Here is a 23,836-nt window from a genome sequence, read left to right on the forward strand (position 1 = left end):
CCAATTCCGCGCGAAATTCTGTGCGAAATCTCTGTGAGTTCTTGTGGAAAAGTAACAATATTTTGAAGCAGAAAATTTCTGCTTGATTTCCGCCCCAATTCCTCAGTGTGAACATACCCTTAATTCGGAATATTATCTGAAAGTTGTTTAGGGCTTAATTTTACTTATTTTACAATATATTACGAAGCCAGAAAAAACGTATTTATTATTACTTATAAAGAAAAATTTAAAAAGAATATGGAATTGCACTTTTTGTAGGGTAATAATTTTTTCGGAGTTAAAAATATGGTAAATCTGACACCCCAACTTTATTCTGTGGGTCATGAAAAAACTTGAATAATTTTTGTTTTCTTTTATGGTAGAAAAGAAAATGGTAGAAAAATGGTTGAAAAATTGAAAAAGAAAGAAAAAACCTTTATTACCATATTCTCACCCCTATAATTTTTTTATTCTTCCACCTATGGAGTTGTGTTAGGGTTTGTTTTTTGCACCATGAGCTGTAGTTTCTAGCAGTCACACTTTTGCATAGTTCTGGCTTTTTGATCACTTTTTATTACTGTTTTTGGGATGTAATGAAACCAAAAATCAGCAAAATTTTTACATAGTTACATAGCATGGTCGAAAAAAAAAGACATACGTCCATCAAGTTCAATCAAGGAGTTGAAGGGAAGTGGTGTGGCTGGATGAAGGGGAAGGGATTGGATGTTATATTTCTGCCGAAGGATTAATGTTATTTTGTTCTGTGAATGTATCTAACCCTGTTTTAAAGCTTTCAACTGTTTCTGCTGTGACCAGTTCCTGAGGTAGACTGTTCCATAAATTCACAGTTCTTATGGTAAAGAAGGCGTGTCGCCCCTTGAGACCAAACCTTTTCTTCTCCAGATGGAGGGAGTGCCCCCTTATCATTTGAGGGGGTTTAACCTGGAACAAAGTTTCCCCACATTTTTTGTATGGGCCATTTATATACTTAACCCCTTAAGGACCAATACAAATAAACCTGTACGCCCCTGAAAGACCAGGTCTGTTTTTTCAAATCGGGGATGTCTGTCTTTATTAGAGAATAACTCTGGTAATGTTTTGCCAATCACAATAATTCTGACATTGTTTTTTTGTCACAAGTTGTCCTTCATGTACATAGTAAAAGTAAGCTGATATCATTTGTAGTTTTTTTTTACAATGTAAAAAATCATGACATTTTTACAAAAAATTATGATTTTTTGCTATTTTAACACTAATAGGTTGCATATATTTATACATACTGACCAAATAGTTTATGAAACTTATACTTTCAGATGTCTACTTTATTTTGACGTCATTTTTTTGGTTTTTCATTAACATTTTAAATTAGTTAGAAGCCTAACAATTTAACTTGAAATTTTGAAAATTTTGAAAATTTGAAAAGTACATCTTTTTTTGTGTGCTATGCAAGGTTTGCAGAAATTAAAAGGTAGTAGAACATTGGAACACCCCCCAAATGACCCCATTTTAAAAACTAGACCCCTCAAGGTATTCGCTAGGGGGTACAGTGAGTATTTTAACACCATAGTTTTTTGGCAGGAATTATTACAAAGTCAGTGTTAAAAATTCGAAATTTGCAATTTTTCACAAATGCATCATTTGGGGGGCATATTTCTTGTACTTCACTTCTGATATTGAAAGAAATGCACCCTATATTTTATTTAGCTGCTTGTCCCATGTTCGGAAATACCCCCGCTTAGGCCATATATGGTTCCTTGGCCGCGTGGTAGGACTCAGAAGGAGAGGAGCGCCATTTGGCTTTCGGGGCAGAACAGTACCTCCACCCCCACAAGTGACCCCATTTATATACCGCACCCCTACAAGTTATTGGCTGGACCAGGGACCTCTCTGATTGGTCCTTGGTCGGCTGGCAGTATAACGCGTCTGTCTGTGACAGTTAAGGCTCCTGATGGATATATCCGCCATGTTGTGGGATTAAGCACTCGTTCATGGCGAATATATCCATCATTGCTGCGGCTGGGTAGCTCAGTGTGTCCGCTCATGACTGCTGGCGGGAAATCCGCCGCTATGAGTGGACACACAAAGCTACCGAGCCGGAGCAGGGAGCTCATTACCGTGACTGCTGCATAATGTGTGGGATCACATGGGGACATCCGCAGCATATTACATGCTGCAGATGTCCGTCAATGCGATCCCACACATTATGCTTTTTTTTTTTATTAGATTCATTTAATAAATGTATTTTTAATATATATATATATATATATATATATATATATATATATATATATATAATTATTATTATCTTTTTTTTTATTTTATTTTATTTATTTTTTACACTTTTATTACTTTTTTTTAATTTATTTTTACACTTTCATTTTATTTATTTATTTATTTTTACACTTTTTTATGCTTTGGAATACTTAGTATTCCAAAGCATTGCAGTTATATGCTGCCTGCCAGTTTTCACTAGCAGGCAGCATATTAGGACGTGCCTCTGGCACGTCCTACAGGCTATACCCAGGGCAGACCTGGGGGTCTTTGTAGGACCCCCGGCTGCCCAGCCCCCTCCCTCTGTCAGAACTCCTTACAGCGCGCGGTCACTTCTGACCGCGGCTGTAAGGGTTAAACTGTTGGGAGTGAAGTGAACTTCACTCCCGGCAGTGCGGCAGGTCCCGGCCAGCCGCGGCCACACACAGCACCCCGTGATCCGATGCGGGGTGCTGCAGAGGAGACAGAGGGAGCTCCCTCCCTCTGTCATAACACTTACAGCCCGCGGTCACTTCCGACCGCGGCTGTAAGGGTTAAAACTGCCGGGACCGAAGTTTACTTCGGTCCTGGCAGTGCAGCAGGGTCCCGGCTGTGTGATACAGCCGAGTCCCTGCCGCGATCTCGTGGGTGCACTGGGCAGCATCCACGAGAATAATGGACGAGTATAGACGTCCAGGTGCGGGAACGGCCGCCAACCTGGACGTCTATACTCGTCCATGGTCGTTATCGGGTTAAACGTCTCTTCTCAAGACTAAACAAATGTAATTCTTTTAATCTTTCCTCATAGCTAAGCTGTTCCATGCCCCATATTAGTTTAGTCGCGCATCTCTGCACCTTCTCCAGCTTCATAACGTCCCCTTTATGAACTGATGCCCAAAACTGAACAGCATATTCCAGGTGAGGCCATACCAATGCTTTATAAAGGGGTAGTATTATGTCCTTGTCCATTGAGTCCATGCCTCTTCTGATATATGACAATATCCTGCTGGCCTTAGAAGCAGCTGCCTGACATTGCATGCTATTCTGTAGTCTATGATCTACAAGTACACCCAGATCCTTCTCTACCAGTGACTCTCCCGTTTAACCCCCCCCCAAGACATACGTTGCATGTAGATTTTTAGTACCCAGATGCATAACTTTACATTTATCCACATTGAACCTCATTTGCCAAGTCACTTAGTCTATCCAAGTCATCTTGTAACTTATGCACATCCTCTATAGACTGTACCTTACTACAAAGATTGGTGTCATCTGCAAAAATAGAAACAGAGCTGTTAATCCCATCCTCTATATCATTAATAAAAAAATAAACGAGAGCGAGCCCAGTACTGAACCTTGGGGTACCCCACTAATAACCGGGGACCAATAAGAGTACGAATCATTGACCACCACTTTCTCGGTACGATGCGAAAACGCAGCGATTCTATCGCGTGAATGGCTTCATTATACTCCATTTATTGCGGTCCAGGCTCCAGTGCATCTAAAATAGCGCATCAACCTGTCAGCACATGGAGCAAGGAATGCTGGGAAGGCGGGAAGGAAAGGCAGGAAGGGAAGTAGGCGGGATGACCCTGAATCACATGCAGGATGCATCCTATCAGCAGCCATTCACCCCTGTGATGTCACAGTCATTTTGCGGCTCGTCATATCATTCATTACACTGCATATAGATAAGACAGACATCGCTGTGTGTGTATTACTCAGAAATGCTCATTCCAGCAGCGTTTCACATCCTAGTCACATCAGCGTTCTGGTGGACAGAGAGCAGTGTTTCTTTTTTTCACCGAAAATGATTTTTACTGGAGCCCTTAACCTCCCAGTCACTTTCTTCAGCATTGTATTACAGAGAAGGGCAGATAGCTGTGTGTTGCCCAATACATTTCAACAAGCTGCATCAACTTCATAAACCTTAGCAGAGGAGGCAGGAATAATTTTTCAGCGCAATTCTGTGTATTTGTTCCACAACAAATCATCTGCTGGTTATACTAGTCTGTAGACGGTATAATACCCAGCAGTCTATTCCTAATAGTATTTGACAGATGGCAAATTTGTGTTTAGTACACAGCTTTTTTGCGCTGCAGCACTGTTGTGTACTGCTGGTGTTGTGCAAAAATATGTTTTTTTTAAGCGTACTGTACCGTATTTTTCTGCCCTCATAAGTGCATTCCACTAACATACTGTTACGCCGAGCGCTCCGGGTCCCCGCTCCTCCCCGGAGCGCTCGCTACACTCTCGCTATTGCAGCGCTCCGGTCAGATCCACTGACCCGGTGCGCTGCGATCCTGCCTCCAGCCGGGATGCGATTCGCGATGCGGGTGGCGCCCGCTCGCGATGCGCACCCCGGCTCCCGTACCTGACTCGCTCTCCGTCGGTCCTGTCCCGGCGCGCGCGGCCCCGCTCCCTATGGCGCGCGCACGCCGGGTCTCTGCGATTTAAAGGGCCACTGCGCCGCTGATTGGCGCAGTGGTTCTAATTAGTGTGTTCACCTGTGCACTCCCTATGTATACCTCACTTCCCCTGCACTCCCTCGCCGGATCTTGTTGCCATTGTGCCAGTGAAAGCGTTTCCTTGTGTGTTCCTAGCCTGTGTTCCAGACCTCCTGCCGTTGCCCCTGATTACGATCCTTGCTGCCTGCCCCGACCTTCTGCTACGTCCGACCTTGCTTCTGTCTACTCCCTTGTACCGCGCCTATCTTCAGCAGTCAGAGAGGTTGAGCCGTTGCTAGTGGATACGACCTGGTCACTACCGCCGCAGCAAGACCATCCCGCTTTGCGGCGGGCTCTGGTGAACACCAGTAGTGACTTAGAACCGGTCCACTAGCACGGTCCACGCCAATCCCTCTCTGGCACAGAGGATCCACCTCCTGCCAGCCGGCATCGTGACACATACATCTAAGTAGTGTACTATTTTGTACCTGTTACTCTGTCAAGGGCCTTGATACTGTGAAAGTCCAGGCAAAAGTAATCACTGGCTGGTGTTTTACTAAAATACGTTTTTTTAAGTGTACTGTACCGCATTTTTCTGCCCTCATGAGTGCATACCACATACGTACTTCTCAGTAGTGTACTATTTTGTACCTGTTAATTTGTCAAGGGCCTAGATACTGTGAAAGTCCAGGCAAAAGTAATCTCCGGTCAGTGTTTTACAAAAATACAGTTTTTAAGCCTACTGTACAGCATTTTTCTGACCTCATAAGTGCATACCTGATACCACATACCTACATCTAAGTAGTGTACTATTTGTTACCTGCTAATCTGTCGTGGGCCTACATACTGTGAAAGTCCAGGGAAAAGTAATCACTGGCTGATGTTTAATAAAAATATGTATTTTTAAACATCCTGTAGCACATTTTTCTGCCCTCATAAGTGCATACCTGATACTACATACCTAAATCTAAGTAATGTACTATTTTGTACCTGTTAATCTGTCAAGGGCCTATATACTGTGAAAGGACAGCTAATAGTACACACCTGCTGCTGTTCTAGACAAATACTGTTTCAAGCGTAGTGAAGCGTATTGTACTCCCCTGATATACGCAATAAGTGTGTCAGGCAGAGAAGTGCCAGGACGTGCAAAGTGGAGTGGCAGAAGCCTAAATTCATCAGGCGCAGGCAGAGGTCGCAGCAGAGTAGGAGTGTGTGTCAGCCGGAGTCGCAGCGAGAGGTCTGAGCTCCCGGTGTCAGGCTAGCAGTCATGTCTCGACCAGCAACCCAGCAGCCATGATTGATCGGTTCACTCGGTCATCCACTTCATTACAAATGACATCCGACATCTCCAGTCAACAGTCGGTGGGTTCCTCAGACTCAACCCACACTTGGTATGGCCCTTATGCTGCCGCTGCCACCTCACGGCTCTGTCATTGTGCTGCTTTATGGTCTCCTCATGCTAATGCTACCACCTCCAGGCTCTGTCATTGTGCCACCATATGGTCTCCTCATTCTGATGCCACCTCCAGGCCCTCTCATTGTGCTGCTCTATGGTCTCTTCATGCTAATGCTACCTCCTCCACGCTCTGTCATTGTGCCACCATATGGTCTCCTCATGCTCATGCTGCCACCTCCAAGTTCTCTAATTGTACTGCTGTATGGTCTCCTCATGCTGATGCTGCCACCTCCAGGCTCTCTCATTGTGCTGCTCTATGGTGCCCTCATGCTGATGCTACCATCTCCACGCTTTGTCATTGTGCCGCCATATGGTCTCCTCATGTTGATGCTGCCACCTCCAGGCTCTCTAATTGTTCTGCTCTATGGTATCTTCATGCTGATGCTGCCACCTCCAGGATCTCTAATTGTGCTGCTCTATGGTGTTCTCATGCTGATGCTACCACCTCCAGGCTCTCTCATTGTGCTGCCATGGATACTGAAAAATATAATTAAGGTGCTGGTCCCCAGTTTCAGAAATTCCTCTAGATTAGGGTCACTTTCAGGACTCCTGATGCTGCTGCTGCCACCTCCAGGCTGTTCCATTCAGCCACTATATGTCCTCTTCATGCGGCCATGAACTCTATTGGCTGTGTCATTCAGCCAATAGATGGTTTACTTATGATGCTGGGCCTGGGCCTGAAAAATTTTATGGTAGCACTAGGTACCATACATCTTGAATAGAAATTTCAAAATTCATCTTTTATTCTTAGACATTGAGAGGCCCTATTGTCTCTTCATCTCCTGCAACTCCAGGCTGTGCCATTCAGACACTATATGGTCTCCACATGCTGCCACAAACTCCAGGCTGTGCCATTCAGCCAATATATAGTCTCCTTATGCTGCCAAAAACTCCAGGATGTTCCATTCAGCCACTATATGGTCTCCTCATGCTGCCACAAACTCCAGGCTGCTCCATTCAGCCACTGTATGGTCTCTCATCATGCTTCAGCCACCTCCAGGCTGTGCAATTCAGCCACTACATGGTCTCCTTATGCTTCAGTCACCTCCAGGCTGTGTCATTCAGCCAATATATGGTTTACTGATGCTGCTGGGCCTGGGCCAAAACATTTTTATGGTTGCACTAGGTTCCATAAATCTTCAATTTAAATTTCAAAATTCATCTTAGGGATTGTGAAGCCCTAGTGTCTACCCATGCTGCTGTGTCATTCAGCCACTACAGTATATGGTCTCCTCATGCTGCCAACACCTCCATGCTGTATCATTCAGCCACTATATGGTCTCCTCATGCTGCCAACACCTCAACGCTGTGTCATTTAGCCACCATATGGTCTCCTCATGCTGCCAACACCTCCACGTTGTGTCATTCAGCCACCATATGGTCTCCTCATGCTTCAGCCACATCCAAGCTGTGTCATTCAGCCACTATATAGTCTTCTCATGCTGCCAACACCTCCACGCTGTGTCCTTTAGCCAATATATGGTCTCCTCATGCTGCCAACACCTCCACACTGTGTCATTTAGCCACTATATGGTCTCCTCATGCTACCAATACCTCCAGGCTGTGTCATTCAGCCACTATATGGTCTCCTCATATGGATGCCACCTCCAGGCTCTGTCATTGTGCTACTCTGCGGCAGTGATTCTAATAGCAATGCCTGTAATCTGCACGTCATACTGAATAACAGTATTATTTCACTACCCCAGCACACTCCATATGCATGTTGGAACAAAGCAAAGTGTTCTACAACCCTATTGAGGCTCTCTGTAGGCCAGAAATGGCCGTTTTTAATATAGATTTGCCGCAAATAAATTTGGCCCAAAACAAAAAATCTCCAGAAAATTTGGCGAATCGGCTGAATCAAATTTTCGCTCATCTGTGAATATCATGAACATGGGTACAGATATTACTGAACTTAGTTCTCTAAGAACTCTTGGGTGTAATCCATCTGGTCCTTGAGATTTGCTTTCATTTACTTTACTTAATTTACCTTGGACCATATATACATTAAGCCAGTTCAGTAAATTACTTGATGTGTTACCCTGCACTGGCCTTTCCTGCGTCAGCTCCTCCCTCTTCCTTCGTATATACTGAACTAAAGAACCCATTCAGTAGCTCTGCCTTCTCTTGATCGCCAATGACCACCTCCCCATTATCATTATTAGGGGGTCCTACATGCTCTGTCATTTTTTTTTTTTGCATTGATATATCTAAAAAAAATATTTATGATTTGTTTTACTTTCTTTGGCCACCTGTCTCTCTTTTTGAATCTTTGCTGTTTTTATTATATTTTTTGCAGATTTTAATGAGCTCTTTGTAATGTTTAAATGCTATAGCTGACCCCTAAGATTTGTATTTTTTAAAGTGATATTTTTCTTGTTTCTAACTTTTATAACATAAATTGTCAGACATTTTGTTTTAAATGTTTATACTTGTTCCCCTTAGGAATAAATTTAGCTGTATAGTTATTCAGTGTTTATTTGAAAATTTACTATTCACCGTCTGTATTAGTATTTGAAAACACCTCCTCACAGTCTATGTCCTGAAGTGCAGCTCTTGGCCCAGAGAAATGTGCCTTTTTAAAATGATATGTTTTTGCCCTCCCAACCTGTCTTTGTTTTCTACACTTTAAGTCAAAAGTAACTATATTGTGGTCGTTTTCACGCAGTTACATTCCCAACCAGTTCTGCATTGTTGGAAATTACCAGATCCAACAGAGCATCACTTCTTTTTGGATCCTCCACAAACTGACCCATAAAATTACCCTGCAATAAATTTAGGAATTGTCTCCCCTTTGTAGTTTTAGCCAAACCCTGACCACAATCTATATATGGATAGTTAAAATCTCCCATTATTAACACTGTACCTGCCCGGGCAGCCCTCTCTATTTGTGTATGCAGCTAACCTTCTATCTCATCAGTGGTGTTGGGGGGTCTTTAGATTACACCAAAAATTATCTTTTCAGTCTTGGCCTCCTTTTGTAATTCTACCCACAGGGATTCCACATCCTCAGAATCATCACACACTATGGCATCGTTCACACTGACTTTCATACCACTTCTAACATACAGAAATACTCCACCGCCTTTCCTGTTCACCCTATCCTTGCGAAACAGTGTAACCCCTGCAGATTGATAGCCCAGTCATGTGAGGAGTTAGCCATGTCTCAGTGACCCCAACTATATCAATGTGTTCCTCCAGTATCCAGGCCTCAAGCTCCCCCATTTTATTTGTTAGACTTCTGGCATTTGTGAGCATACACTTTACATTGTTATTAAGTTTTATACATTCAGTCTCACTAATGGGATTTTTAAAGTTATTGGGGCTAATGGGATTTTTTAAGTTATTGGGGCTAATGGGATTTATTGAGTTATTAGGGTTTATGGTATTTTTTTGAGTTATTTGGTATTGTGTTATTTTTTGAGTTATTGGAGCTAATGGTATTTTTTTTTCTAATTGGGTATTGTGTGATTTTTTTTAGTTATTGGGGCTTATGGTATTTTTTGAGTTATTGGGCCTAATGGTATTTTTTGAGTTTTTGGGGCTTATGAGATTTTTGAGTTATTGGGGCTTATGGTATTTTTTTTAGTTATTGGGGCTAATGGGATTTTTTAAGTTATTGGGGCTAATGGGATTTATTGAGTTATTGGGGCTTATGGTATTTTTTGAGTTATTGGGGCTAATGGTATTTTTTGAGTTTTTGGGGCTTATGAGATTTTTGAGTTATTGGGGCTTATGGTATTTTTTTTAGTTATTGTGGCTAATTGTATTTTTTGAGTCATTGGGGCTAATGGTATTTTTTGAGTTTTTGGGGGCTATGAGATTTTTGAGTTATTGGGGCTTGTGTGATTTTTTTTAGTAATCAGGGCTTATGGTATTTTTTGAGTTATTGGGGCTAATGGTATTTTTTGAGTTATTGGGGCTACTGGTATTTTTTGTGTTTTTGGGGCTAATGGTTTTTTTCTGAGTTATTGGGGCTACATTTATTTGGGCTACATTTATTTTCACTACTGGTTTGTAACACATGGATCTCCCTAACCACTGCTATTAACCTCCCCCCACAGGTCTCCTCTCCAGCCACCATTATGTCCTGACCCCTCTCTAACCTATCTGTCCCACTATCTGCTTGATTTGCTTTATTCTCCTCCCTCCACTTATCTAGTTTAAATACTCTGCCCCCCCCCCCTTCCAGGATTCTCTCCCTCAGCACAGCGGACACCCTTCCATTCAGCTGCAAATTATCTGTAGAATAAAGTTTGTACCCCAATGAAAAATCAGCCCAGTGCTGCAAAAACCCAAACCCTTCCCTCTTACACCACGACTTAAGCCATGCATTTAACTCCCTAAGCTCCCGCTGTCTTTCCTGTGATGCGCATGGCACAGGCAGTATTCCAGAGAATACATACTTAGAGGTCCTTCTCTTCAGCTTGGCGCCTAGTTCCTTATAATTATTCTTTAAGGACCTCCACCTATCATGTATTCTGTTGTTGGTTCCCATGTGTACCACAACAGCTGGGTCATCCCCAGCCCTGCCTAGTAATTTGTCCACCTGTTCCACCACATGCCTGACCCTGGCACCAGGGAGACAGCAAACCATTCAGTTGAGGTGGTCTTGGTGACAAATTATTCAATCTGTCTTGCTGATTATGGAATCCTTTGCATCCTCACCCAACTTGACAATTATCCCTTCTTGGACCTCCTGGATAATTTCTTCAACCTCCATTTCTACCCCACTAACTGCTTGCTCTGTAAACAGTATTCTATTTTCAAGATTGTCTATTGCCCTCAGTGTTGCATTTTGCTCCTCTAGTTCTCTAATACGAGCTTCCAGGTGGGCAACATGTTCACATCTGCCACAGCGGTATTCACCCTAAAGCTGCTGCTCCAGAGGTGCATAGATTGTGCACTGAAGAAAACCTCCAATCCTGCCGTCCATAATCCTTGGTGACAAACAACTTTGATTAATTATAAAGGAAAAGTAATACTTACAGTTACTTTAAGCTCCTGCTTCCAACTTCTGCTTTTTAAAACTTCTGTTTTTAAAACTTTGCACTTAAATCCTCACCCGCACTTTAGTCCACAAGCCACAGATTTATCCACAAGCAGTTTCATCCAAAGCAGGGCTCTACAGAGTTTAGGAGTTGCTTTTATACACCTGAGATAAATTAATTACCCCTCCCCCAGGTGCACTGCAGACTAGGGGAGAAAAATGCAAAAGTAGTTTTACCTCAAAGGGGTCTCCGCCCCTGGCATCTTATCCCCTATCCAAAGGATAAGGGATAAGATGTAAGATCACCGCGGTCCCGCTGCTGGGGACCCCGGGGATCACCGCTGCGGCACCCCGCCATCATTACTGCACAGAGCGAGTTCGCTCTGTGCGTAATGATGGGCGATACAGGGGCCGGAGCAGCGTGATGTCATAGCTCCGCCCCTCATGACATCACGGCCCGTCCCCTTAATGCAAGTCTATGGCAGGGGACGTGACGCCCCCTCCCATAGACTTGTGTTGACGGGGGCGGGCCGTGACGTCACGAGGGGCGGAGCTATGACATCACGCTGCTCCGGCCTCTGTATTGCCCGTCATTACGTGCAGAGCGATCTCGCTCTGCGCAGTAATGATAGCAGGGTGCTGCAGCAGCGATCCCCGGGGTCCCCAGCAGCGGGACCGCGGTGATCTGACATCTTATCCCCTTTAAATGTGATGAAGCACTATCTGCACAAACCCAATTTTATTTTGTATTACATTCAAACACTCCAAGTTCACAGACTCACACGTAGCACATGCAACTTCTGTTTTTAAAACTTTGCACTTAAATCCTCAGCCACACTTTAGTCCACAAGCCACAGATTTATCCACAAGCAGTTTCAACCAGAGCAGGAATTTTGCCATTTGGAATTTTATTGCGTTTACGCCGTTCACCTTGCAGGATCAGAAATATAAAAGTTTAATATTTCAGACAATTATGCACTCTGTGATACCAAACATGATTACTTTTTCTGTTTGTTTGTGTTTTATTAAAAAAATGGGGGTGATTAGAATTTTTTATTTTTATCTTAAATTTTTTTTTTTTTACTTTTTGGTTTTACACACTTTTTGGCCCTCCTATGGGCCTATTATAAGTCATCATTAGATGGCTAGCATAGATCAATGTAATGCTACATTACGGGGGGGGTGGGGGTGAGGGAATCTATGGGACCACTAGACACCAGGGAATAGCAGCATTTAACTTCTTCACGATGAGCGACGTACATGTACGGCGCCTCAAAGTGTCACTTGGCGTCCGGCGACATACATGTACGTCACAGGGTTCCGGGAGCGCCACGTCACCGGTAGCAGTGATCGGGCTGGATGACTGCTGTTATCTAACAGCAGGCATCCCGACACATCGCCGAGGGGGGTCCTAAGACCCCCCCATGACCGCGATGGGCGCAAATCGCAGGTCAATTCAGACCTGCAATCTGCGCGATTCCGGGTCATACGGGTCACTGGTGACCCGGTGACCCAGAAAATAAGAGGGATCAGGGTTGTCCGAGACACCCTCAATCCCCCTGAAGGGATAGGAGTTTGGTGGCAGGGGTGCCACCCCTCATATCCCTGCTATTGGTCGGCCGGAGCGACCGACCGACCGATAGCAGACTGGGGGAGGGGGGGGGGGTTAAAGTTCGGTTCCCCCGCTTTGCCCACCTATCGGTGTCCGGGCAAAACGGGGGAACTGTCCAGGGACCGGCGCCAAAGGTCCCTTACCTGGATCCTGGATCCCGGAGCGCGATCCTCCATGCGTGGACCCCCCACGTGCGGCAGCGGCGGCAGCAATTCATCCAGGTCCTGCCAGGTGAGTTGTTGCCTAGCAACATCCGGAGGGCCAAAGTTTATAGTGGTCTCTAAACCGTGGCCCTCCAGATGTTGCAAAACTACAACTCCCAGCATGCCCAGACAGCTGTTTGCTGTGTGGGCATGCTGGGACTTGTAGTTTTGCAATATTTAGAGGGGTTCAGGTTGTAGATCACTATGCAGTGGTCTCAAACTGTAGCTCTCCAGATGTTGCAAAACTACAACTCTCAGCATGCCCAGACAGCAATTTGCTGTCTGGGCATGCTGCGAGTTGTAGTTTTGCAACATCTGGAGGGTCACAGTTTAGAGACCACTGGACAGTGATTTGCAACCTTAACCCCTCTAAATCTTGCAAAACTACAACTCCCAGCATGCAGGAACATCATAACGCTGTCTTGGCATGCTGGGAGTTGTACCTGCGTGCCTCCAGCAATTGCATAACTACATCTCCCAGCATGCCCTTTCACAATCAGTACATGATGGGAGTTGTAGTTTTGCAACAGCTGGAGGCACACTGGTTGGAAAATACTGAGTTAGGTCATAGAACCTAACTCAAGGTTTTCCAACCAGTGTGCCTCCAGCTGTTGCAAAACTACAACTCCCAGCATGCATGGTCTGTCAGTGCATGCTGGGAGTTGTAGTTTTGACCCCCCTCCCATGTGAATATACAGGCTACATTCACACTGGCGGCAGATTACAGTGAGTTCCTCGCTTCAAGTTTGAGCTGCGGCAAATTTTCCGCCGCAGCTCAAACTGCTAGCGGGAGACTCAATGTAATCTGCCTCCAGTGTGAATGTAACCTAAAAACACTACACTACACTAACATAAAATAAAGAGTAAAACACTACATAAACACACATACACTGCCCCCCCTACCACCCCCCTCCCCAATAAAAATGAAAAACGTATTGTACGGCAGTGTTTCTAAGATGGAGCCTCCAGCTGTTGCAAAACAAAAACTCCCAGCATTTCTGGACAGCAATTGACTGTCCAAGCATCCTGGGAGTTTTACAACAGCTGGAGGCACCCTGTTTGGGAATCACTGGCATAGAATACCCCTATGTCCACCGCTATGCAAGTCCCTAATTCAGGCCTCAAATGCGAATGCTGCTCTCACTTTGGAGCCCTTTTGTATTTCAAGGCAACAGTATAGGGTCACATATGGGGTATCGCCGTACTCGGGAGAAATTGCCTAACAAATTTTGGGGGGCTTTTTCTCCTTTTACCCCTTATGAAAAGGAACAGTGCAGGTCTACACCAGCATGTTAGTGTAAAAAAATAAACATTTTTACACTAACATGCTGGTGTTGCCCTATACTTTTCATTTTCACAAGAGGTAAAAGGGAAAAACGCCCCCCAAAATTTGTAACGCAATTTCTCCTGTGTACGGAGATACCCCATATGTGGGTGCAAAGTCCTCTGGGGGCACACAACAAGGCCCAGAAGGGAGAGTGCGCCATGTACATTTGAGGTGATTTGCAACGCAAAAAAAAACACACCCACATGTGACCCCATTTTGGAAACTACACCCCTCACAGAATGTAATAAGGGGTGCAGTGAGAATTTACACCCCACAGGTGTCTGACAGATCTTTGGAACAGTGGTCCGTGAAAATGAAAAATTTTGCACAGCCCACTGTTCCAAAGATGTCAGACACAAGTGGGGGGTAAATGCTTACTGTACCCCTCATTACATTCTGTGAGGGGTCTAGTTTCCAAAATGGTATGCTATGTGTGTTTTTTTATTTTTTTTGCTGTCCTGGCACAATAAGGGCTCCCTAAATGCAACATGCCCACTAAGCAAAATTTGCTCTCAAAAAGCCAAATATGACTCCTTCTCTTCTGAGCATTGTAGTTCGTCCGCAGTGCACTTCAGGTCCACTTATGGGGTACCTCCATACTCAGAAGAGATTGGGTTACAAATTTGGGGGGTTCTTTTCTGCTATTAATCCTTTAAAAAATGTGAAATTTGGGGGAAAACCAACATATTCAAAAGTCGTGAAACACCTGTGGGGTATTAAGGCTCACTTTCTTCCTTGTTATATTCCTCAAGGAGTCTAGTTTCCAAAATGGTATGCCATGTAGTTTTTTTTTTTTGCTGTTCTGGCACCATAGGGGCTTCCTAAATGCGACATCCCCCCAAAAAACCCATTTCAGAAAAATGTACTCTCCAAAATCCCCTTGTCGCTCCTTCGCTTCTGAGCCCTCTACTGCGCCCGCTGAACACTTTACATAGACATATGAGGTTACACATACAAGTATACATTTTCTCCTTTTACCCCTTGTAAAAATTCAAAAATTGGGTCTGCAAGAACATGCGAGTGTAAAAAATGAAGATTTTGAATTTTGCTGCTTTTCCTGTGAAACACCTAAAGGGTTAAAACACCTACTGAATGTCATTTTGAATACTTTGGGGGGTGCAGTTTTTATAATGGGGTCATTTGTGGGGTATTTCTAATATGAAGACCCTTCAAATCCACTTCAAAACTGAACTGGTCCCTGAAAAATAGTTAGTTTGAAAATTTTGTGAAAAATTGGAAAATTGATGCTGAACTTTGAAGCCCTCTGGTGTCTTCCAAAAGTAAAAACTCATCAATTTTATGATGCAAACATAACGTAGACATATTGTATATGTGAATCCCCCCAAAAAATATTTAGAATATCAATTTTCCTTACAAGCAGAGAGCTTCAAAGTTAGAAAAATGCTAAATTTTTAATTTTTTCATCAAATTTGGGGATTTTTCACCAAGAAAGGATGCAAGTTACCACAAAAATTTACCACTATGTTAAAGTAGAAGAATATGTCACGAAAAAACAATCTCAGAATCAGAATGATAAGTAAAAGCATTCCAGAGTTATAAATGATTAAAGTGACAGTGGTCAGATGTGCAAAAAAAGGGCTTCGGCCTAGAGTTGAAAATGGGCTGCGTCCTTAAGGGGTTAATGTTTACATGCAGTGATCTGTACAGATCACGGTATTTAACCAGTTTAATGACAGACATTGGAACAATCTCCATCATTAACAGCAGATGTCAGCTGCTGATAGCAGCAGACATCTCCCGGCTGTGACGCAGACCCAACCCGTGGGCCTGCATTATGTCTTCTCAACCGACCCATAACGTACATGTATGTCATGGGTGGGAAGGGGTTAATAATGTATGTAAAAATGGATTTTTTAAACTGAAAAAAATATTTTATGTTGTAAAATAAGTGTCATACTAAGAAAAGTTAATAGAACAGTATAAAAGAGAACTGCGGAGCACTCACCAGGTATGCATATCAGGAGCTTCTTTATTGATATTGTAAACAGTAGGGTTCACATGCAGGGGAACAGAATGATCAGACACAGGGATATAGGAGCTGGCGACGGACCGTTTGCACCCTAGAGCGCTTCGTCAGGCCAGTGGAGCACCCCTGCATCTGATCCTTCTGCTCCCCTGCATGTGAACCCTACTGTTTCGAATATCAATAAAGAAGCTCCTGATATGCATGCCTGGTGAGTGCTCCGCAGTTCTCTTTTACACTGTTGTATTTACTTTATCTGCATTATCAGTGAGTTAGCACCAAGGAGAAATCAGGCATAGCAAGTGAAAGCTATAGCAAGTTCTTGATAAACTGAGTTGTAAGAATTACTTAATAAAACCGTGTAAACCATGCTTGAGCATAGTGGCTCTCTTGTTAAACCATTAATATTGCTTGAAAATATGACATCTAGTTTTCTGCAGCTTCATTCTTTACAATTAAAGTAACAACTTGCCAAAAGACCACCCTTTAAAAAAAAAACAACCCCCTTATTTAGACCCGATTATACATGACAGATTTTTACTCCACCACACGTTATGCATCTAGTCCATTTTCGTTGAGAGGTTTCACTATACATAAAAATGTGGGGCAAAATGTGTCCCTATTAGTGTTCTGTTTTTATAGCCAGTGCTTTTTTTCTTGTAGTTCAAACAAATGCTTAGTTAAAAAAAAGATGTTTTTAATCATTGAAAATATACAAAATAATGAAGATAAAGAAAAAATAAAGAAAAAAATTTCTAACTGCTCATAGTTTTATGGGGTACTCCGCTGGAAAAGATTTTTTAATCAACTGGTGCCAGAAAGTTAAACAGATTTGTAAATTACTTCTATTTAACAATCTTAATCCTTCCAGTACTTATAAGCTGCTGTATGCTCCACAAGAAATTATTTTCTTTATGAATTACCTTTCTGTCTGGCCACAGTGCTCTCTGCTGACAACTCAGTCCATTTTAGGAACTGTCCAGAGTAGGAGCAAATCCCCATAGCAAACCTCTCCTGCTCCGGACAGTTCCTGACATAGACAGAGGTGTCAGCAGAGAGAACTGTGGTCAGACAGAAAAGAAATTCAAAAAGAAAAGAACTTCCTCTGGAGCATACAGCAGCTGATAAGTAATGGAAGGATTAAGATTTTTAAATAGAAGTCATTTACAAATCTGTTTAACTTTCTGGCACCAGTTGATTAAATTTTTTTTTTCCCACTGAAGTACCCTTTTAAATGTTAGCATATTGTACATAAATACAATTATATTTCAAAGTGATGGAGCAAAACTCGTACCCATTATTGTTCCATTACCACAGCTATTTCACACTTTAAGTTTAAAAGTAAAATGCTTTTTATATATCTATATAAGTTTTACCATTCTAATATCAAAGGAGTACTCCACTGCTCAGCGTTTGGAACAAACTGTTCTGAACGCTGGAGCTGGGAGCTTGTGATATCATAGCCATGCCCCCTCCCATAGATACCACGCCCCCTCACTTGCATTGAGGGGGTGGGAGGTGACATCATGAGGGGGCGGGCTTATGATGTCACGAGCTCCTGGCGCCGGCTCTGGCATTCGGAACAGTTTGTTCAAAACGTTGAGCAGCGGAGTACCCTTTTAAATTGCTAGCATAATAAGGTTTTGTAGTATATGAACTAATTATTATGTATTTTTTTGCTGGCATTATACTATACAATACTATGCTATACTTGCTTTTCTAAACGTTAACATTTCTGTCTACAATTTTAGGTTCCCTGAACAGAAGTACAGTTGTTACGGCTAGTACAGCCATTCAGCTTCTAGATGACCGAAAATCACCAGTGGTGGCAGGTAAACTCCATGTGTCTTTTTTACAGCTTTTTGATTGTTCTTTTAGTGTTAATATGCTATCGCATTAAAGAAATGAGAATTTTACACACTGAAAGACATTTTGATGGGTTTGTGAATGCCACACACAGAAGTCTTTTTAGCCACTGATAAAACTTCATAGGAAAACAATTCTCGCATGTATTGGTCTGGTAAACCAAAAATGACTTTTGGCTGCGTGCAAGTGATTCATTTAATAATAATGGTAATTGCAATACAGCGGTTTAATGCCTTAAATCTAGGAGTGTTTCACCAATGCAATTACAAAGACATCTCAATATTTCATATTACCAAATTGCTAGTTTGGAGACCCCTCAAATTACATGGTTCATAAACCACTGAACAATATGTTCTATAACTTATTTGTACATACAAAGTACAGCTGAATTGCAGATTGTCTGACTACTGTGCTGCATAATGGCTTGCTCCAAGTTTAACCTCATTTTCCATTGCGGAAAAATCACAGTTTCATATCTTACAACAAAAATGATGATTCTGATCAAGATTTAAAAAATGACTGAAAGGTTGCACTACCCATGATGCATTTTTGCTAAATAAACTATCTTTGATGGCTATGGCAATTACTTTAATCCTGCCATTTTTTAAATTTTTCTAATAAAATGTATTTACCATATTTTTCGCCGTATAAGACGCAAAACTGGGGGGAAAAAGTTGGTGCATCTTATACGGCAAATACACATTAAAACCGTCGGTCCCTGCGGCCATCAACGGCCGGGACCCGCGGCTAATAAAGGACATCACCGTTCGCGGTGATGCCCTGTATTAACCCTTCAGACGCAGCGATCAAAGCTGACCGCCGTGTCTGGAGCGAAAGTGACACTTACCCGGCTGCTCAGTCGGGCTGTTCGGGACCGCTGCGGTGAAATCGCGGCGTCCCGAACAGCTTACAGGACACCGGGAGGGACCTTACCTGCCTCGTCGGTGTCTGCTCCGTGCTGGGATCCCCTGCATGGCCGGCGCTCTCCTTCGTCGTCATCACGTCATCGCGCACGTCGTCCTGTCATCCAATAGGAACGGCGTGCGTAGCGACATTATGGTGGCGATGGAGAGCGAGGATACCGGGCAGCAGAGACGTTCCGGAGCGACGGGGACACCCCGGGGATGCGGCGACAGCGATGAAGGGAGACATCCAGGGCAGCGATGACAAGCGGTGACGGGTCTGGAGGGGCGGGGACAGGTGAGTATTACCTCCTATATCAGTGGTCTTCAACCTGCGAACCTCCAGATGTTGCAAAACTACAACTCACAGCATGCTGGGAGTTGTAGTTTTGCAACATCTGAAGCTCCGCAGGTTGAAGATCACTGTCCTATACTTTACATTGTATTTGGTTCAGAATCTTTATTTTCTAGATTTTTATGCTTTAAAATTGGGTGCGTCTTATATGCCGGAGCGTCTTATATGACAAAAAATACGGTAATATAAACTCTATAAAATATTTCTATCATGCCATAATGAAGCAATAATATATAGTTGCGATTTGAGATCAGCATAGTTTGGAACAGCATTAAAAAGAAAAACCAGTACAATTGTATTGACACAAAGTTATACATTCTGGGATGGCCAAATGGCAAGCTAGTAGCTATTAGTACCCAAAATTTGAAAACTAGTACAAAAAGTTTCTGCACTTTCTTTTTATTTTATTTATTTAATTTTTTTATTTATTACATACATTTTCTACATAGTCACCTTCCTTGCGATGCACGTCACATAACACGCTAACATAACACAAAAATATAAAAGTGTGCAAACTTTTTGAATGTACCTCATATATATTGGAAAATAAAACTAACGGCAATAATATCCAGTGAATTGGGGGAAGGACAGAATCCCCTCAAAAATGTATTTGATCTCTTTCTTCAAATATACAATATCATCTGGAGGGTTCAATATTGGATGGTGGTACCATCTAGTCTGATCATAACTAGTGACGAGGGGCATTGCCTATATTCGAATTCGCGATATTTCCCGAATATATAGAGACGAATATTCGTCCTATATTCGCGAATTTCGCGTTTTCATTATATTCGCATATGTGAATATTCACGTATTCGAGGAAGAAAACAGTGAGGGGGTGGGCAACTTTACTATTGGTTGCTAGGGATGTTGTTGATAACCTCTGACAAGTGTATTTGCATCATTCTAATTGGCCCACAAGTGAAAAGAAGGAACATGCGAATATTTGCATATGCAAATATTCACATATGCGCATATGCAAATATTCACATATGCGAATATGCGCATATGTGGTAAAAAAACAAATATTCGCAAATTCGAATATATAGTGCTATATTCGCAAATTCGTGAGTATGCGATATTCACGATTAAAATTCGAATTGTGAATATTCGGGAGCAACACTAATCTTAACTATCAGGTTATATGTATTATGGTAATTTAACATGCATGTTCATACCAGAAAATGTTTGATGAGGATTTTGGAGATGTACTGCCCCATTTTTCTCTTGGCTTTATCTGGAGATCGGTGAGGTCTTTGAGGGGCACTGAAACCTTGACCCCCACAAATCACTAAATATAGCCAGAAGGAGCCTGCGGCTGTGTACTCCTCTCCCTGACTTGCTGCTCAACTCATTGCAGAAGATGGCTTCCATAGACTTACAATGGAGCCAGTCTACTGCAATAAGTTGGACTTAGAGGCGAGCTGGGGTACAAAATGCACAGCTGCATGCTTCTCTTAGCAATATCTGGAGATCTGTGGGGTCACTGACTCTGACCAATCAAAACTTTTTATATGTTTTTAAAAGACAGTAACACTCTAATATTTTAAATGACTGTGCAATAATGCATAAAAGCCTTTTTTGGCAGCTATGGGTCACAAAGCCAGTTTTTCTCTCTAAACTTTTTGTCAAGTTCTGCTCTACAGGTTGTGTCCATTCTGATCCGCTCGTAATTGACAAACCTCTTTGCAACTGTACTGTATGTGTGTTTAATACTGTCCTCATAGTCAGAAGCTCTTGTTAATATGATTTTGGCCACTAAGCAAAGGAAAACTGTAAATTTAGCTTAAAATATTTTCAAAAGCATCAAAGTAATCAAAGATTTATCGAAACATTTTCTAAACACAACAATATGGTGATTAAAATACAATCAACAATCACGAATGGTTAAAATTTGGGAAAAGTCAACAGAATTTTCTCATTAGTAAGTTACAAAACAAAGTGTCGCCAGAATATCAAAACAGGACAAATGTGGAAAGCATTACAAATAAAGCCCTTGGACGATCTCAGTATTTTTGTCATCTTTTGCCATCTGAATTTGGGCCGATTCCTGTGTTTTGTTTTTAAAAAGCCTCAACAGTAATTAGTGACCATAGAGCTGGGAACGAGTCAGGGACTGGAAGAGATCCCAACACGGCATTTAGTCACAATAAGCACCATTAAAGTGACAGCAGTCACATTATTCTTAGATTCTGACTTCCATAAAAAGTTACATAACTGTAAATATCTGACAACAGACATAACAATGGGTTATAGACAAAACTGAAAATCTGATTCTTCCATTGTATTTTACTAGAACACAAATAAGTCACAATAGCAAAATACTGTAAAATGGTCCACAATATGTTATATTGTGTTATGAAAAAAAAAGTACAACATTTTATTATATTATATGTATAAAAGGGTCCATTTGGAGCTTCCATTAATAAATGTTTCCAGATTTGTCAATGCATGTAGTACATCATTGGGGAGCATGGGGTCCTGTGGGTAACTATTGAGCGACAGAACTGCTACTGCCTGTTGACTACTGTTATAACCAGACACTAATATGCAGATGTACAAAGAGTCTAAGGCTGGTTTCATATGAGCATAATGTGGACATATTTTCATCTATATTATGGCTACAAACCCCAGGTCTACTTACCTGAACTGACACCTGTCATTTTGGCTCATCAATCCCATGCTCAGCCCAGTGGTTCTAGCTGCAACACGGACACAAAAATGCATCCATATTACCCTTATGTGAAACTCACCTAAGATTAACAGCACATTGTTTCAATTAAATTAAACTGGTTAGAGCTTAAAGGAAAATGGTCATCCTGTTCACCCACACTAGACCCAATACACTGGGTTATAGTGTGGATGAAAAGGAGACCGATAGGGGATCAATGAGATAAATACGTACCTTCAGTCTGGCGCAGTGTCCCTCCGAAGGTCCGCTTCTATCTTCGATGAATTGCGCACTGGAGGTGGGCCCGCCGGATGAATTTAAATTTTTATCATCGCTGGTCACATGAGCGCTCTGTAGGCGCAAGTGCTCATGTGACCAGTGACCATGAATTTTCAAATTCACACTGCAGACCCGACTCCTATGCGCAATTCGCCGAAGATAGAAGCGGACCTTCGGAGGGACACCGCTCTGGACTAAAGGTACGTATTTAAATCACTGACCCCGCATCGGTCTCCTGCGTGGGTGACACTATAACCCAGTGTATTGGGTTTCATGTGGGTAAACAGGATGACCTTTTTCCTTTAATTTCTGCATAATAGTCTTTAAAGGGGTACTCCCGTGGAAAACTTTTTTTTTATTTTTTTAAATCAACTGGTGCCAGAAAGTTAAACAGATATGTAAATGACTTCTATTAAAAAATCGTAATACTTCCAGTACTTTTTAGGGGCTATATACTGCAGAGGAAATGCTTTACTTTTTAGATTTCTCTGATGTCATGACCACAGTGCTCTCTGCTGACCCCTACTGTCCATTTTAGGAACTGTCCGGAGCAGGAGAAAATCCCCATAGCAAACATATGCTGCTCTGGACAGTTCCTAAAATGGACAGCAGAGGTCAGCAGAGAGCACTGTGGTCATGACATCAGAGAAATCTAAAAATTAAAGCATTTCCTCTGTAGTATTCAGCAGCTAATAATTACTGGAAGGATTTAGATTTTTAAATAGAAGTCATTTACTAATCTGTTTAACTTTCTGGCACCAGTTGGTTTTCCACTGGAGAACCCCTTTAATATCTTCTCATAGTGATGTGGGAGTACATGGTGTCCACTAAAGTAATGCATTATCATGCAATATATTTAGTTCATTAGAACAGGAGCCCTCTTTATAGTGGCTTTATACTTTGCTCAAGGCTATGTTTACACATATGGGAAAGTGATCTATGTAAGTATATGGGAAAGTAAGTGTATAGGAAAGTCTATGCACACAATGGCCTTCATTTACTTAGAAAATCGGGTTGTAAGTCTATCTTGCTTTCTTACCCGACTGCTTTTTTCCCCTGGTATTTATTATTATGTCGCATCCTGTTTGTCGCACGTGGGTTTTGTTGGTTTTGGTTTCCAACTCCTCTGAGTTGTCGGGAAAAAATCCACAACAATTCAACAAATTCGGGTTGTAAACCTTCATAAATACGTGGGAAAGCTCAGAAATGTCGGGTAACGCCCCTTTTTCGGGTTTGGGAGAATCCACATCGGGTCCGTCGGGAAAAAATGTCACATCGTGTCGCAGACTGGCGCACGATGCATGCGACATGTCGCAGACAAAGATGCGCCAAAAAAAAACGACAAAACATGTCGGGTTTAGAATAGTAAATGAGGGCCAATATGTAAAAGTATGGATGCATTTTTTACAGCCGTGTAAAGAAGTTACATGTCAACAACATCCTGAATGGTAAAAACACATCTTTACAGGCAGATGTATAACATTTCCTAATCAGTGTTCCTATAAATATTTTTCT

General features: G+C 42.3%; 1 protein-coding gene across 1 annotated transcript in view; it reads left to right on the forward strand.

Annotated features, from left to right (window-relative positions):
* CACNA2D3 (calcium voltage-gated channel auxiliary subunit alpha2delta 3) overlaps positions 1-23,836 on the forward strand; it is a 1,201,789-nt gene that overhangs the window by 888,811 nt on the left and 289,142 nt on the right. Inside the window, exon 27 of the mRNA XM_056524384.1 lies at positions 18,000-18,080. Coding sequence (XP_056380359.1) covers positions 18,000-18,080 — 81 coding nt within the window. The remainder of the gene's footprint in view (positions 1-17,999; positions 18,081-23,836) is intronic.

Source organism: Hyla sarda, chromosome 6 (genome assembly GCF_029499605.1).
Source record: "Hyla sarda isolate aHylSar1 chromosome 6, aHylSar1.hap1, whole genome shotgun sequence".
Classification (NCBI taxonomy): domain Eukaryota; kingdom Metazoa; phylum Chordata; class Amphibia; order Anura; family Hylidae; genus Hyla; species Hyla sarda.